The 17,958-nt window shown below is 39.6% G+C and overlaps 1 protein-coding gene across 4 annotated transcripts in view; it reads right to left on the bottom strand.

Annotated features, from left to right (window-relative positions):
- Positions 1-17,958, bottom strand: part of LOC131071387 (phosphatidate phosphatase PAH2) — a 69,024-nt gene that overhangs the window by 24,304 nt on the left and 26,762 nt on the right. For 3 of the 4 annotated variants that reach the window (XM_059216471.1, XM_059216472.1, XM_059216470.1), the window contains exons 8-10: positions 5,323-5,407; positions 2,947-3,033; positions 2,717-2,789 (exon numbers count right to left, since the gene is read on the bottom strand). In XM_059216471.1, the coding sequence (XP_059072454.1) occupies positions 2,717-2,789; positions 2,947-3,033; positions 5,323-5,407 (245 nt within the window). Of the gene's footprint in view, positions 1-2,716; positions 2,800-2,946; positions 3,034-5,322; positions 5,408-17,958 lie in introns of all 4 variants that reach the window. The other variant, XR_009371504.1, reaches the window with a different exon arrangement.

Genomic DNA, 17,958 nt, shown 5'->3' on the forward strand with positions numbered 1-17,958 from the left:
AATTATTATTTTGTATTATTATTATTTTCCTCCAAAAAGTTATAAAAGGAGGTTGAAAGCTCATTTGAAGGGTTAAACATGAATTGATATTTGCTTATGTGCTAAGAGAAACTATGTTCTTCAAATTTCTCGAGGACAAAAACCATCTCAAAATTATTGGTTTTGGAGACGAAAACCCTCCTAGCTTGTTTGGTGGTTTCAAACAAAGGCCATAGTTGTAATGTCCCCAATTCAAGCTTATTCAGTTGATAGAAAATTAGCCTTTTTCCAAGATCCCATAAGCTAATTGGTAAGGGATTGGGGACTCCAAAGTTCTTGGCGAGCACAAATTTAGTATTTCAAGGTTGCTGTTTTTAGCAATGAGCTAAATTAGCAAAATGGATCAATATGACACTTTCAGAAATGAATTTTGACTTTTGGTGGCTTCTCCAAGAAGTTTGGAGAAACAGTCTATTTCAGTAAGTCACCAAATTGGCTCAAATCTTCATTCCACATCTTCAATTTATTTCCAAAGTCATTTCAATGCTTTCCGTGACTCAGATAAAATAATTTAAACATATACTGAAGTTTCTCATGTTATGTTTTTATCAAGTGACTGCTTAAGTGAAATGTCTTTTAAACAGGTGATAAAGTGTTTCAAAAGTGGACACCTAGGAGAGATAAGGGGTCCTTTACACAAGAAATGAGTTTTAATATTTCAAATTTGGGTGAAAAGTTCTACAGAGGATAATAAAAGGAAGATGAGGAGACTCATTTGGGCATTCCTGGCATTCGACATTTTATTGGAATCCCAATTGTGGAGGTTGATTGGGTTTGTTCAACAACATCCTTAGGACAAAAACCCTATAGTGAAGATTGATTTTGTGTATGAAAGTTCTTCCCTAACCAATATGGCTTGATTCATTCAGTCACAATTTGTGCAGAAATGGAGAAATAGAGGTTTCAAATCAGATTCTTATATCTTTCAGATTCACAGAATTTACGAGAACAAATTTATTGAAGTTTTGTTCCAAAAATAAATTTGTCATTGTAGTGTGTGTGAACAGTGAAAGATCAGAAGTTTCAAGTGTTGTGTGTGCGGAAAGGAAATAAATAATAATAAAATATAAATATTTGTTTTCTTTTGAGTATTGTAACCAGCCGTACCAACAAGAGTGTTGTATCATTAAGACTATATGCCTTTGGAAGTTTCAATGCTGTCATTGGTGAGCTCTTAAGCCAACACATCTGTCTTGTTGTCGTACATCTTGGGATGCCCCGTACACCCTAATTAGAGGAATCAGGGCATAAAGAAAGGCATTTAAGCCTTAAGATTACTCAGTATAGCTTTCAAAGGAATTGATAAACTTCAGCACATCTGATGGGAAGACAAAGGAAGTCAATGCAGTATGCCAAAAAGGGATTCGCCACTTATATTTAGTTGGCTGTACATCCTAAAGATTGTTTTTCTATGCTTGGAGCTGTGTAACTTGTACCATGTGCAAAGTCTACCATACCTTCCTAGTGGGTGTCATATAGATGTGAAGGGGTATAAGGAACTGAGGTAGAAATTGTTTAGACTGCCAGCAATATTTTTAGAGTTCAGTATATATATATATATATACGAGCCCAAAGAGGGACGATCGCGAGGGTAGCACCAGGTGCAACACCAGCAACAAGAGCTAGGGATGATGCATCTTCCACATTCTCATCCAGAAGTCCTGAGAGGTAAGGGTCAACGATCGTTTGAAGATCGATCTTGACTACATCATATCTCCTTATTTATACACACACACACACACACACATAATTTGTACCTTCTGATAAATAATAAATATCAGCATTTCAGTTATATATGTATTCATAATTCAAATATTATTTAAATGTATATTCAACAAATCTGTAAAGAAATTGTTATGAATAATTTCTGGAAATTGTAAACATAATTGTCAAGACTTTTTATATAAATATGCCAAAACTATATGAGATGCAAACTGTTTGACATGCATAATAAAACTGTGAAAAGTTGCAAATTTTTGGTTAAACATTCTGGGGGCAGTATATTATACCTGTTTGGATAAATGCCTGTCCCATATGGACAGATAATTATCTGAGTATACAACTGAATGAACACTAATTAAATTTATAACCAAAAAAAAGTGGATGAATTTTTTTAATACAACTTGAGGATTGTTACTTGTTATAATTATGCTCAAATGACATATTTAGAACTTAAAGCAAACTGGGATTACATGGCAATGTCTGCAGAAAACATTTGTAAACAGCATTTTCAAGCCTCTGATACTGGTTAAATCTGAAACTTTTAAGATATTTACCTGAGAATGTATATGAACAAAATTATTGGCATTTTCCATTATAAGCCTTCAATACCTATAGCTAGTCATTGTAACCACCCTAAACAAATTATTTTCTAATAGCATAAATGCGGGATTCTACAATTGGAGACTAGACACATTGAGTTTGGTGATAAGCATCCATGTACAGTGTAAGAATGTTTCAACAATTCAAACATCTTATCTATACACTCTTTCTATGTCATAGTAAATCACCATTATTTATTAAGACAATATCTAATTGAGTAATATGTCATGATCATTCACAAAAGGAGAACTGCATTATTACATACTGAATGGCTGCTTGTATTATGGAGCACGGTAACAAGAATCATCAATTCAGATGGACCACATCCAAGAATTTCCAGAAAAAGAATAGTTACCTTCTCGATACAAAGAAGGAAATAGTCCATCAGGAGAAATCACAATTGGACCATCTGGTAAAGTCTCACCCTCCTGCAATATGCTTCCATGAACAAGAATCCTCAATTATATCTACTTAATGATTTATCATTTATCAACTTCAAAAAATTCAATACAGGCATAGCCCTTGGACTTTTCAACAACTTGGATAAATAATACATGATAATTAGCTTCATTCCAAAAGTACTACCTGCTTCAAATTAAGAAGAAACTGTCTTGTCCCATGTGCCTGAGAAATTGCACGTGCACTCAAGAATAGCAACTGGTAGCCATTATCCTGCAAAGTACTTTATATCAGTAGAGTGCAAGTTACCTGTTGTTAATTTCCGTCTATAATTTGCATAAGCAATATTGTTTCAAATGTCACTTCATTATGATGAAATTTTAGAGAGGGTCATGAAGATGACTCCAAACAAATTGTAAATCATATGAACATATTAGATCAACAAAATATTTAAGGACGGCCATGCAATACAAAGGAATTTACTACCATTGCGAAGAGTTAAAATTTGGAGAACAATATGTCACGATCATTTATGCTTAGGACCTTCATTCCTCTGACATCCTTCTATAATCCATGCTTATATCAAACTTTCCTCATGACACAAAAATTAATCTTGGAGAGAGTGAATTCACCAAGATACAATGCTTAATAAAACAGACCATTAAATCTTGTACATCTATACTTGCCATAAGATTTGCTACAAGAATTGTAAAATATTTAGTACCCTTTATTAGAAAATTGGAAATATTAGAAAATGTGTTTTAGAAACAAGAGACATATGATATTCTGGCTCTTAAAGTGCAGATGGTGTTCACTAAAACAGAAATTCAGTAATGTAAGTAATGTGTAAAACATGATATTTTCAGTGAATAATGTAACTCTTACAATCATAATTATACAGAGACAGATAAATCCATAGCTTTATAATTGGTACTAAATCCTATTTCATGTTCATTGTCTAAATTTTTAAAAAAGTATTCATGATTTTTGATAAATCGAGCTAGTAAGTTTACAACTTAGCTTATTTGACACTTTTTACTTCAATTTGAATTAGTAAATTGTGAAATCACTCTCCCTTTTAGATAGCCTTTTCTTTGACTCAAGCAAGAATTTTTATATGGTTTATGTTTTAATATCAGCTTTAAGTTTGTTATGTGTTTCCCTGTTACGAAACTTTTCATAGTGTGACCTTTTTTGTGCATGTCTTGTCATGACTGTTCATCAAATTGATTAACTAAAGTTGACTTTCATGTTGTGCCCTTGTTGCCAGTCCCACTTCAGGCTATGTTTATTTTTCATGAGTTTTGAACAGGCAGTTATGCAGGGAAGAGAGATCAGCTTGTAAGTTACAGCAATACCTGCTTTTATGACATAAATTGGGCCGAACTGTGTTCCTTCTTTTTCTTTTTCAAAACAAAGTGATGACTATGTATTTAGATGACTCAAACATTTTTTCCATTCCTCATTCCTTCTGCGTAGCAGCATTCCAGAGCAGAAGCATTATGCAAGGAGACAAAGGTCAGAGTTTTAGGTGATAAAAGAGCATATAGAGGCACCTAGTTGCCTTCATTCAGGTCTTTTAGTGGCTGATGTAGCAGGGATGTGTACCTAGCAAGTCTGAACATTATTTGAAATTTGAATGACATAGACAGCTCACATATGCACCTTGACAATTTTCAGTGGCAGCAGAGGGCAGAAGGCATGCTTGAAAGGGGCCCATCATATCTTTAAGTGACAAAAAATTCACAAGATGTGTGCACAGGAGGTCTTTTAGGTGGCATGCATGAATGGTCAAGGCACCTTAAGAATGTGGAAACAAATTTTAAGTGGCAGATAAGAACATCCAGCACATATGGGCTAGTTTACCAAACATATAAGTGACAGAGCTGATCAAAGATAGCACACCTGACACATTAAATGACAGGTTTTGAGTGACTGAGAGGACAGAGGAGAACACACCCAAGTCAGTGTTAAGTGCCGATGCTCAGTAAATGGCATGCCAAACAAATTCAGGCATGTCTTTTGGTAGCAGAAGCAATGGGAATAGGTGCCTAGATGATGATTGTAAGCATTTAAGTGACAAGAACAGATCATTAGTGTGCTTGGAGAATAGATTATTAAGTGATTATTAATTTTGTTTTTGTCTTCTACCATCTTCTGCAATGGTTTGCACGTATTAAATTTCACTTTGAGTTTTACAAGCATGTCATCAAAGTTATAAAATCCACATATTTTAGGTGAAAAGGAAATAGAAAAGAGTGAAAATGAAGAAGAAGAAGAAGAAGAAGAAGAAGAAAGTGAGTAAAGGCTAGAATCTTGATATATGTGATATGGAAGGACTAAAACATGCTATTTCAAAATAATTATGTTGAAGCCAAGATTGCTGCCAATGTTTACAGGAATTGGTTGCTTCAAACAAACACAAGTGCATGTGGTACTCACAAGAAAAATAGAAAAGTTAAATTGGAAGTATATTATTAACCCATGCCTCTCTCTAAATGTTTTTTTATGAATAAAAGTAAGCAATACTAATAACATTTCAACGAGGTAGAATGCCACTACCTTGATAGCAGAAAAAAGGCGTGCTACCCCTAGGTGTGACCAATCCTTTCCAACCCAAGGCATGACATGACCCAGTACATCTGATCTGCATTCAATAAAATAGCAATAAAGACACTTCAAAATGTATTTTATGACTTTTATTGATCTTTGCTATCAAGACAACATTTGCTAGAACCAAAAGCAATATCTGATATTTTAGCAAAAAATTGATCTATAAGAATTTATTTGACATAGATGGATCCAATATCTCATCACTTTAAACTGGCAGTTACTCATTGTTCATTTCTGTTAATATTGTTTATTGCTGTTATATATTTGTCCGTTACATTAATGCTGAATTATCTCACTACTGTAAAAGGCGGCATTTGTTTCCCATGCATGTTATCATTGGTCAACCTGGCATAGCAGTCTAAGAAAGAGTTTATGTCAGTATATGGAGGGAACAGTTTTGAATTTCAATCAAGTGTTCCAACTCTGATCACTGAGAATTGCTGACCACCAAAGCAAGTGCCGATTGAAATAAGGATCAAAACCAAATGTTATCTCCACCCTGTTGGAGTCAAGGTTTGACCACTTGCCAAGATTTCCAAACATGTTACATTACAAAGTTTGTCAAATCTTGACAGGAATTAGACACAAGAATGGGGATGTTTCATCCCCACCCACATTTGTCCCCATCATGTTGCCCACAGGCAATCTCATTCAAGAGGACACCTATAAAACCCCAGAGATGCATCTCGGTTACACTAACAAGAGTAAGAATAAGAATTTTCAAACCACAACCTTTCTAGAGAATTTTCCATAAGGTAAGATGCTATACCATTTGTTTGAGTAAAGTTTTCCAAGACTTTGTTCCTTCAAGGGCCCAAAACACTTATTTCACATGCTTAGCCCATGTCATTGAATTTCAATGATGCCCACATGTGATGTCCCCATCTTTGCACTAATAATATAATAGCAATAAATACTTATATTGTCAAGGAGTGGCAGACCTTGAGCACCTACAGAGAGTAGAAGGTAGTTATAGTAAGTTATACATCGCAAGTAGTACTGTATCAGGAAAATCATGAAGTCTTATAAATAAGTTGATTTTCCTTATTGGTATTAAGAGATATGAGGATGAGTCAAGATCCAAGATGAAGATGATTGTCATTGATATGAATCAGTCTACATATATAAATCAAGTTTGATATCCGAGACAAACAGGTGATACAATTAAAAGACAATACTTATATGTAGCAATACATGTGGACTATGATTGGTTAAGTGTGACAAATCAGCATTATTGATATAGAAAGGAATTGCTGATCAATTAACTAGCCATACTCATTGATGGTAACAGTATGTTCAATTAAGGATAAAACAGCATGACACCTCTTAACTATATTGTCAACAATAATATTGATTTAACTAACTGTTGGTTAGCAACAACACAAGGATAATCGACATTGTTAAGGATTATATACAGCAATTATGATAATCTATATCATCAATGATTGGGTTATGAAAAGACACAAATTATAGTAACAAAGGTAGCGATTGCAAGAACTATTATTATGCCCTAAGATAGCAGCGATTATGATAAATCAATATTCCTTGATCAAGCAAACTGATGGTTATGAAGAAGTTTGATTATGAAGAGAGGTGTCTCATCAAATTCCAAAGGATGCCATCCTTTCGGTTTGAGAGGTATAAGAGCAAGATCTAACACATTCCATCTATCATTCTTCTTTGTATCCATATTGGATAGGCTCTATTGAGTGATTGCCTTATTAACATTAACCGGTTGCATACATACAAAGTAAGATCAGAGACAGCACCATTGTTGCAAGGATTGATCAGACATATCAGAAACAGCGTCAGAACTTGTTGCAAGAATATAATTCCACATCTGAAACAGCAACATATCTCTTTAAGCGATATTGACATCACATACATTGCATACATTGAAGGATCATATCAGAAATAGCAATTCAATCACTATAAGCAATTATAGACAATCTTAAAGCATATCTTACATTGTCAAATCAGAGAAAGCTATTGAACATCAAGATCATCTTGCATACTCCAACCAGTCATATCAGACATAGCAAAAATCATCTTATTGCACTAAGGGCAAACATATAAGATCGATTCATCTAGCATATATCTAATTCCCCAATCAGAGATAGCAGTGATATTCATATTAGTCATATAATAAGAACTATCCTACAAAGTGATTTAATATATATATAGTGTTCTTGAAATAACATTATCATTATCTATATCTTATCAATTACATAAGTTCATAAGTGGTATCATATAGTATAGTCCATAGTGATATTTGAGACTTGAAGGAAAGAAGTCTCTTGCAATTGATCTTTGCATGTTAAATGTCCCTCTTTCATAAGTTATAAAATAAGGGGACATTACAGCACACCTCCTCCATCTTGTTGTGAGGTATTCACACATCGCCCCATCGCAAATGGGGATCCCCACTTTTTGCTTTCTAGGGTTAGCTCTTTTGGTTTTGTTGTTGGTCGTTTTGTGTCTTAGCCTTTGCATTGAAGGGTTTGAGTTTCTCAAAGGTCATCAAGACAGGTGGATCTCCTCAAGGTGGAGTGGAAGTCAAGTCAGTTGGGTGATTAGGGGTTATTTAGATCATTCCTAGGGTTTTTATGTACTATTCGGTCACACTTCAAGTTGCTAAATTAAACCTTGGTTGAATGCATAGTGTCCTCCTAAGTCTTGTCCCTTACATCAAGGTCAGAGCAAACTCGCTTTAGAAGTCTAGAATGTCATCTTGATCCTGAAGTGTCCTGAAATTTGACTAAGTCTGGAAATTTGAAGGATCCTCCAAAAACTAGATTTTGCATTATAACTCCTGGAGGTCCGAAACCACTCTCAAACATCCTGACTTAAATGTTATATTCCATATATGAATCTTGACGAAAAGACTAACTTGTCAAACAACTTCCTACCTTGACCTTGTCCTTAGAGAAGTCTTAGAGCCTATCATTTTCGCTCTTGTACATCTCAGGAGAACAACAGCGAATTTTCCTAGACTTCCGTTCTTGCTTCTTACTTGGGTCAAAATTATGTTCCTAGGCCTTGATTGAAAGCGAATTGATTCATGTATGCCTTTGAAAGTGAGTTGAAATGAAGTTGATGATGAAAATGTAAAGAATTTGTGAAATTTTGCCAAATTCGCTCGTGTACCTCTCAAAGGGACAGGAGCGAATTTCACTAGGAGTCATGTACCTTCCAAAGGTACACAAGCGAATTTGTCAAGACTAGATGTTTGACCCCAAATTTTAAGCAAGCAAAGCTTAAGGTGACTTCTAAGCATGATTCAAGGTGATAGCAATGTGAGAAAGGGTGAAAAGTGAGTGTTTGATTCAAATCCAAGCCTAATGCTCCTAATTCGCTCATGTCCCCTCCAAGGGTACAGGAGCGAAATTCTTAAAAGGACTTCATTCCTCACCTAAGCCATCAAACTAATCTCATTTTGAGCAATAATGGAAGCAAATTGACTTGATTGTGGTGAAAGAAGGATTTGAAAGTCAAGTTTAAGGTGATTCGAAAGGAAAAGAAGTATGAAATGAGCCAAGGAAGGAATTCGCTCATGTCCCTTCCAAGGGTATAGGAGTGAAATTTCTTGAAGAGAGTGTTTTGCTAATGAAATTGTGTTGAGAACCTCCTTGAAGGTGACCTAAGCTTTGCTACATTCTAAGCTTCATACAAATCTCAAGGATTAAGTGCGCTTTCATCAAAGAGGTGAGAAAGCTAAGAACATCCCCTAGTTCGCTCATGTACCTTCCAAAGGTACAAGAGCGAATTTTACTATAGCATGTGCCTTGCCCTTTGGTTGGATCAAATTCTTGATTTAAGGTTTTGTCTAACAAGGTATCATCTTGACCACACCTTTGAACATGCACAAACATGAAGATTGAGCCAGCAAATTTGAGGAAGTGATGGAAGTTTGAGTGCAAATGAGGATTTCACTCATGTACCTTCCAAAGGTACAGGAGCGAATTCTCCTGAAAAGCCCTATACCTTGCTATGGAACCTAAGCTAAACCCTTTTAAAGGTCAAATTGGTTAGAAGAGGGGTTGAAAATCAAGGAGCAAAGCAATTAGGATCAAGTTCAAGCATGAGTTGAGCTAAGAAGGCCAATTCACTGATGTACCTTGCCAAAGGACAGGAACGAATTTCCTAGAGGCATGTACCTTCCAAAGGTACAAGAGCGCATTGTGTTGAGAGAAAGTACCTTGCATAAAATCATAAAAGAAACGTCTTGGAAGTATCTTTAAGGATAATGTAAACCTTGCAACATCATTTGTCTCCTAAAAATCATATGAATTGAGCAAGCCTTGATCAATTTCTGTCTAAACTTGATGCATTTCTTAGAATCGCTCGTGTCCCTTCCAAAGGTACAGGAGCAAATTGCTCAAAAAGTGTGCCCTCTCCTCCCAACTTCAAGCAAAATTAATTTAAGTGTTTTCTTGTTGATAGTTTGGAGTGAGAAATGCCACGAATATATCATATTATCAAGTACTTAACACTATCTTTTGATTGTTTTACAGATCAACAAGATCAAGTTGGAGGGAGATCAGGCAAGGACATAGAGGATCTCTTCAAGCTTCATCATCATCAAGGACACTTCAAATGCGTGGAAGAAGACTCAAAGTGCTTCTAAGTTGAAAGACTTCAAGTGTTCAAGCAATAGAGCAAGCTATCCTCAAGGTCCTCATTCAATCACATGGAGAAATCACAAGATGTCAAAAGAGAGATCATACAAACATTTCGAGGCGACATGAGCTACCAGAGAAGGAGTGACTTGACCATGACTTCCTACCACCACTATACAAGATCAAAGAGGAAGCTTCATCAAACACAAGAGAGTCAAGGAGGAAAGGTTCATCAAGTACATCAAGGACGATGGAAGATCAACCAAGGTCATCCCAAAACATCCCAGTCACTATTCTTCCAATTAGAATGTTCCACATCAGAATGACCAGATTCGATGAACCACACTTATGCACGATGGCACAAACTCCAATGTACCTACCCCTGGCATCTATTGGTCCACATTCATGGAATGTAATTTTCTCATTGGCTAAGGAGAGTTTGTTGTAACAAACCCTAATTAGGGTTTTCATTGTAAACTCTTGGCCATTGATCTCAAATTGATATGAGTCGTTGAAATGTAAAGAGCTCTCTATATAAAGCTCTGGCTCTTCATTTGTAAAGAAGAATAGTCAATAGTCAATAGATAGTCTAAAGAGAATAGAATAGAAGTTAGAATAAAGTAGGAGAAGGCAGAAATTGTTGCCTAAGTTGTAAATAAACTCTATTTTCATTGAAGTTATGGTGAAGTGAGTTGTTTCTTTACAATGTGCATGGTTTCTTGTTGGATCCTCATGTTAGATGATAAATAAATTAGATTGAATGGAGGAATTGGTTGAATGCATTTGTGGGGAATCCTTTAGTCAATACCACTAGCCTCTTACTAATTGTAAGTGTGCCCTGCATGGTCAACTGGCATTAAAGAGCTTAATTTCAAATTGTTATACGTCCATTGTTCATGCATTAACTTGGATGGTGATCAGTGTTTGATAGAAATGATTTGAACATATCCAAAACGTCTCTTAGAAGATTGCACTGAGCTGGTGTCGAATTGTTCAATCTGATGGTGAGACCTAGCCCAGTAGGACTCTACCTAGTCATTCATCTATTTTCTTGCATTTTAGGTCTTAGAGTAGACTCTCTAAACCCTGTATCTTTTGCCATTTCTTTATCTCCCAGCTAGTAGATAGGACTTAAGTTCCAGCAAATCAAGCGTTCAGGCATTCGAATGTAAGTCCCCTTGTAATTCCAGCATAATCACATCAAACCGCAGAGCTTATCCACACATAGAGACCCTACATACCAGAACCTTGGAGTTATTTCGACTGATCCTAGGGTAAATCTTCAGCATTCGAATATCTTTGTTCAAGAGAGGATAAGATACTTATGGTATTTTATTCTGTGTTCGCATGTGCATAAAAAACACATCAACACATCTCTAGGGAGACACTATAAGGGGACATTACACCACACCTCCTCCATCTCTAGGGAGACACTAGAAATACCAAACTATTAATGGGAAACTTTGGTGCCACTAACATTTTACCAAAGAAATCTCTAAAATGTTTGGATAACTAATCAAAGTTGTCATGGAAGTAGCCAAAAAGATGATTAATGGCCATGAGTAGAAGAAAGCACTTTATAATCTTGATCTTGGCAGCTAAAGGCATGGGCTCAGTCATCACCTTTGAAGGATGTTTGCCCTCTCGGGTGAATACTTAAAGCAGGAAGTACGTAATGCAGAACAATGCCATAGATATCAGACAAGTATCAGATATGCTATTCTATTCATAATTTGTGTCTTGTACAAGTTACAATGAGGAGTATATAAAGATATCGAGGGGGTGCGAGCGCCAACCGCCGCATCGCAATTGCCACCCCTCGGGTGCCAACTAACAACAAACTCAATTACGACTTAATTAACTATTCGTATTCCCGTATACAATAATGCGGCTAACATCATCCCCCCCAAAAAGAAAAGTCGTCTCCAAGTGACTTACAACAAAATGGAGAATACATGGAGCTCGCAAAATCCAGAAGAAGAAAAAAACTAAGTGCAGAAGGCGTCCCTGATGAAGAAGGCGCCGGTGGTGGTGTAGTAGTGGACGCCAAGCGCCCACGGAGCTCATACACCTGCTCCGTCCTCCTCTTGAGATCCCGTTCCGTGACCATCTGCCACTCCATAGCAGTCTTGACCATGTAGGCTGCCTCGAGCACCTCCTTATCCTTCTTGTCCACATTTTCCACGGCACTAACCAACCGAGTCTCCAACAGCTCCCTCGAGGACCTCTCCTCCTCCAACTGTATCAGCAAGGCAGACTTCTCGGCCACTAAATTGTCCACCGCTGCCTGGTTCCGTGCCATGGTAACCTCTAGCTCGTGAAACCTGGTAGCAAGCTCCTCCCGAGCTGTGACTGCTGCCACCCTCAAAGCCTCAACTGTAGTTGCCATCTGTTGTGACCTCCGAAGCTCCAGATAACCTTCCCGGAAAGCCTGCTCTACCTCTCTCACCAACGACTGCATCCGGGTCTCGCCAACCCCCTCAGTGAGGCGCCAAGCCTCCAGCATTGCTAGGCTCTCCGTGTCCGGCCACCCGGCACGCTCAAAACACCTCTCAAACTCAGCTTGGCATCCCGTGCAGGCAAAGGTCAACAACCCTTCCATCCGCTCAACCATGGTCGCATCGGCCTGGAGCGTGGCAGATGACACAAGCCGCTGTGCTCCCAAAGTCATCTTAGTAATAAACTGCTCCAACTCTGTACCCTGCTGACTTCCCACTGGCACTTCCTCTGCTCTGTACGGACTGGTTACTACCACCACCGGGGGTGAAGCAACCCTCTGAACTGCCCTGCTGCTCGGGGAACTCCCTTCCTCGAGACCAATGACATCCAAGGAATACGTGGTCCGCCCTGGGGATAGAGTGGCCTCTCCCAATGCCATGGGTGCCATTTGGTAACGGCTCAACCAGCTAGTGAGGTCATCATGAAGAGTGCCTGCTGTCGTCATTGCCTCCTGCATATATCCAGGTAACCCTGGCACATTTTGTCCTACCACATCCGGTACCTCGTGCACCATGGAAGCCTCTGCACTCGCCAAGGTCTCCACCCGTGGTGGTGTCATGGCTATCGTCGCCCGAGGCTGCCCGAAACTAGGAACTGGTACCGTGGTAACTACACTCACTGTCCCGAAGGACCACGACACCACCAACTGACAAGTCTCTGGTAAGCGGGCTGGTGTAAAGTGGACCTGCACCTCCGATGCTACAGTAGACCCTACTGTACCTGCAGACTCCACTACCCCTTCTTCAGGCAACTGGTCGCCCCTTCTCCCTATCAATTGGAAACTCCCTCCGCTTACCTGGGAGGTGTCTGCGGATTCCTCCCTGCCACTGTTTGCATCCTCAACCTCAGACTCTTCTGTGTCGGACTCCGTATCGGACATGGCGGCCTTCTTCCGTTTTGTGCCCAAACGTGCCTTCGTGCCATGTGCCAAGACGTCTAAGTGTGACTAGTAGAATATGGGCGGCTGGTCTGGTGCAACACGGCCCTGTGGCTCCAATGGCTGTGACCCGGGTTGATCTATGTGCGGACTGCGTCCAGAAATAATCCAATGGCGTGATGTGGCATGTAGAACTTCTTGTATTGCAGCGTCATGAACTCGTCCATCCTATCCGCCAATAGTGATGCCCAGTCATATACCACTCCATTGTGCAGCCCGTTTATCAGCACTATCTGTGCAATGGCTATGTCCGACGCGCGGGTGACACCTGTGAGGCGACTCTTCACCACGGACAATAGGCATCGCCATACTCCCTTGGCGAAAAATTGTTTCTTCACTCCCCGACTCTTGCCTACACTTTTGAGGCTATCTTTTTCGGCCTAGGTAAGGTTATCCCACAACATCAGCTGGAGCAGTGTAGCACGATTCTCGGGGGATATTTTCTGGGAGGTGTCTATCTTCTTTCCTTTTATCCCTAGTATGCCAAATACCCTAGTGAACTCACCTGCCGTGAATGATACTATTATCCGCTGATGTTGGTAATCAAATACCGATTGGTGGCGATGTCTGTCATAGCTGCCAATCATGGCAAGCAAAACCACCTCAAAGTCTTTTATCGAAAAAACTAGCATCTGGACCGCCCAGTGTACTTGTGCCTGGCGAAGGCTCTTCTTTATTAAATCATCCGGAGGTGTCTTTGCCCACCAGTTCCGACAGTTGATTCCATTCAAACCCTCGAACATAATATTATCTGTCGTTATTTCATCTTTGTCCTTTGTCGCCAAAGGTTTGGGATGATGCCTCTTGCTTTTTTGACTGGTGCTCATATCGAGACTACCTGCAATGCGCACCCCAAATGGTAGAATCCGTTTGCCTGTGTCTACACTGGTTCCTTTTTGCCCTCCCTGCAACTTGTCTTCCAACGACTGCAACCGCTTTCGCCAATCTGCCTTGTTCCTGTTTGTATCCATTAGTACAGATTACTTCTTCAATTCTGCTTTTATAACCCCCTTTGTTTTGTTTTCTCGTTTCTCCAAAAAAATAAAAACCGTTCCCATAATCGGCACAGACTCGTGCAGGTTGGTGTCGGCTGCAGTTGTGTGTCTCTGTGCGGCTGCGCTATGGTTGTGTGCGCTTGGCGTGTGGGTGGCATGTGCGGTGGGGCCACCGGCGGTGGATGCCACCGTGCGGTGGTCACCGCACATGCCAACCACACGCCAAGCGCACACACCATTTCGTCTGGGCGCGGGTGATCACCAGTACTTCTTTCTCACCAGTCTTCTCAACCTTCTCAATGTTGAGGAGATTAACCCCTGCCTGCAGGCAATTTGCGTCCTCATGGTCACCTGGCCCACACCAACGGCAGAGGTGCTGAGGGGTGGCTTCCTTCGTCCAATCACGGGCGCAGTGCCCCCACTGATTACAGGCCCTACATTGGATAATTGGCCCGCCCTTGGTGTCATACTGGATACGGCTTCCGTTATTGTTATTGTTGCTATTCCTTCCGCCGCTACGTCTGTTGTCCCGATATCCTCCAGATGATGCCGTTGTGTTAGTTTGCGAAGTTCCGACGGCTGGCTACTCTTGCGTGAAGAGAACTTGTTGGCTCCTGGTTTTCATATTGTAGGGACATTCCTTTGTCAAATGTCCTGCAATCTGACAAATGTCGCAGAAAGCCTTCTTGGGACAGGACCCCTTGGTGTGTCCGTCACTCCTGCAGTCGGTACACCACACTTCATTTTCTTCCGTCTTACTTGTACTCCCTTTCATGGCTTTGAATTCTTTCAACATTCGTTCCATGTCCTTTTGGAGTGCATGTACCTTTTTACTCGATTCGCCACCACTACTGCTTTCCCCGTCAGAATCTTCATCATCGTCAGATGAATATTTATTACTTTTCTTTTTCCTTGATGTTTTGTGTTCACTCTCCAGGTCCATCGCCCTATTATAAGCGTCGTCATATGACGTCGGGGGTACAATTTTCATCTTCCTCCGTAGGGAGGATTTCAACCCTTCAACGAACCATCGTTTCTTCAATCCATCTGCGGGTTGGCTTTCCATTTTACCCAAGAGTTCTTTCAGCCTCCGACTTGTTGACGTGTATTTTGTACACAATCATACACAGAATAAAATACCCAAGGGTACCTTATCCTCTCTTGAATAAAGTCTCTGATTGTTGAAGATGTCGCAAGAAAGGATCAATCAGGGTGACTCCAATGTTCTTTTATGTAGGGTCTCTACGTGTGGATAAGCACCAGTGGTCGTTGTGAATGCTGTTTCATCAAGGGGCCTTACGTCCTCCGAGCTGTAGGAACAAGATTGCCTAAAACTAACAAGTTCTCAAAAAAGATCAAAGGTAGGGTTTGCAAGGGATAAATTCTAATCTAATCCTAAGAATGACTCAATGTGGGCTAGACTTGGTAAGATTCTACCAATTTCAATATTGCCATGAAATAACAACCCAACTGAAATTGATGCGATCTTCTAAGGTAACAAATGATTTTTCAATTCATCAAGGATCATGGACACTACCACAAAGGCACATATCCAAAGCCCAATGACGATTGAAGGTTTAAGTAATTCAAGTCTCTCCAGTTGACCACACAAGGCGTTCCTACAATCAGTAAGAAGCTAGTGGTTTGGAACGTGAATCTCACCAAAATCAAGCCCAACACTTAGTCCTTCAAACTTAAATACTACTTCGACTGAGAATGATTCAAGAAAACAAACAACCATGAAGATAGCCACAAGAATTGCAATAAAACACCATAACTTCAATATTTTATTGATCTCAAAGCCAAAATAGACAACAATTGCTTGAAATTCTTTCTTCAAAACTCAATCTTGCTACAAAATAACTTTTCTTCTCTCCAAAGCTCTAAACTCCTAACTATTTCTTATTGCTCACTATTTCTAATTACAAAATGAAAATGAATGAGGGTATATATAGCATCCTCAATTACAATGAACGGCCCAGATCAAAAGAAGATCAATGGCTGAGATTTTGACACCTAAACCCTAATTAGGGTTTTATTACAAAAGTTCCCTTTTTATTGAACAATATTAAATGCATAGCCAAATATTTAATTTGGCACAAAAACCTAGGAAACATAGACCAATGATAATTAAGGTGCCATGTCATCTATAACAACCTCTCTTCTAGAACCTTATTTCCTTTCCAATGCTCCTTTTTAGCATATGCAATGAATCTGGACACGATTCCCTCAATCTCAGCAATAGGAATCTCGAGAAGATTCCTCATTCGTTCCTCCAAGTGAATAATCTGATCAAAGGCCTTGAGAAGAGCTGCGTCCCATTCAGGTTCGAGTTCCTTGATTTTCTCAAGCAGGAGCATAGCAGAAAACATTTGATCTCTTTGTTCATCTGTAATAACATTCTCATCTTTGCAAAAGATGACCTTGACCCTTTCTTCCAACTCTCGAAGATCCACATCTGTCTCAACTTCGATCCTTCTGCCAAGAATAGTACATAAAACCCCAAACACCCTGTCCTGGATTGGATGGATGACCTCCTCCACTTGATTGCATTTGGCGATGGTGTCCTCGAAAAGAAGTTCCTTCATCTGGAGTAAGGTTGACCACTGGAGTAAATTATGAACTCCTCCATCCATTATTTTTTCTTGTGCTAAGATCTTCCTTGGTGTTTGCCTGATTACTTGAAGAATAGGAATGATAACATCTTTAGTATGAGCAAAGGCGGCTACCGTTATCATTAGGTTGTGGATGATCTCAAGGACCTGGATAGCCCGATGAATGGTCTGCATCATTCTTGTTGCAAACTCAATGGCAACTGTATGGGATTTGTCAATCCAAGAGCTCATAAGCTAGACCAAGCTCTTAACTTTCTCTGCTTCACCAACTGATTCAAGGGGAAGTGCTTGCACAGGAGATACTGTTGGATCTTGACGTCCCAAAGGCTGACTGAGGTGGCTAAAGTAGCCTCTCCAAGCACCGACCTCTCTCTCAAGTTTTCTATTCTTTTCCATTTCTTCCTTAAGTTTATCTTTAAGCGCCTCAAATGAATCAGTTGCCTCATCCAATGCCTGCTCGGTGGTGAGTGGACCAAGCTCAACGGTTTCTACATCATATTCTTCTGCAAGGATTTCACCCTCGTACTTGTCCACTGCCGGTGTAGCTATCTGCAACTTCCTGGACCCTGTCTCATCTCTGATCATCTTGGACATTTTGGTGGCCTTCTTCTTTTCTGTTACTCCCTGAGAATTTCCAACAAGGCTATCTAAATCAATTACATTATCTTCATCCTCAATCACAATTACCCTTGTTAGTCTCTCCTTCAACCAATCTGGAATGGCGGACCTTGTCTCTCTAACTTGTATTTCTTTAGGTAGTGGCTCTTCTTTCCGGAGAGGAGACGTCGCTTCATCATCATTCTTGTCTTCATGTAGCTCATTGACCTGGGGAGATTGACTTGATGAACGTTGAGATGCCTGTCCTTCTTCATGTTTATCATTCTGAACCATTGATTCCATAGATTCCTCTACTTCAAGTG

The sequence above is a fragment of the Cryptomeria japonica genome, chromosome 2 (assembly GCF_030272615.1).
Source record: "Cryptomeria japonica chromosome 2, Sugi_1.0, whole genome shotgun sequence".
Taxonomy (NCBI): Eukaryota; Viridiplantae; Streptophyta; class Pinopsida; order Cupressales; family Cupressaceae; genus Cryptomeria; species Cryptomeria japonica.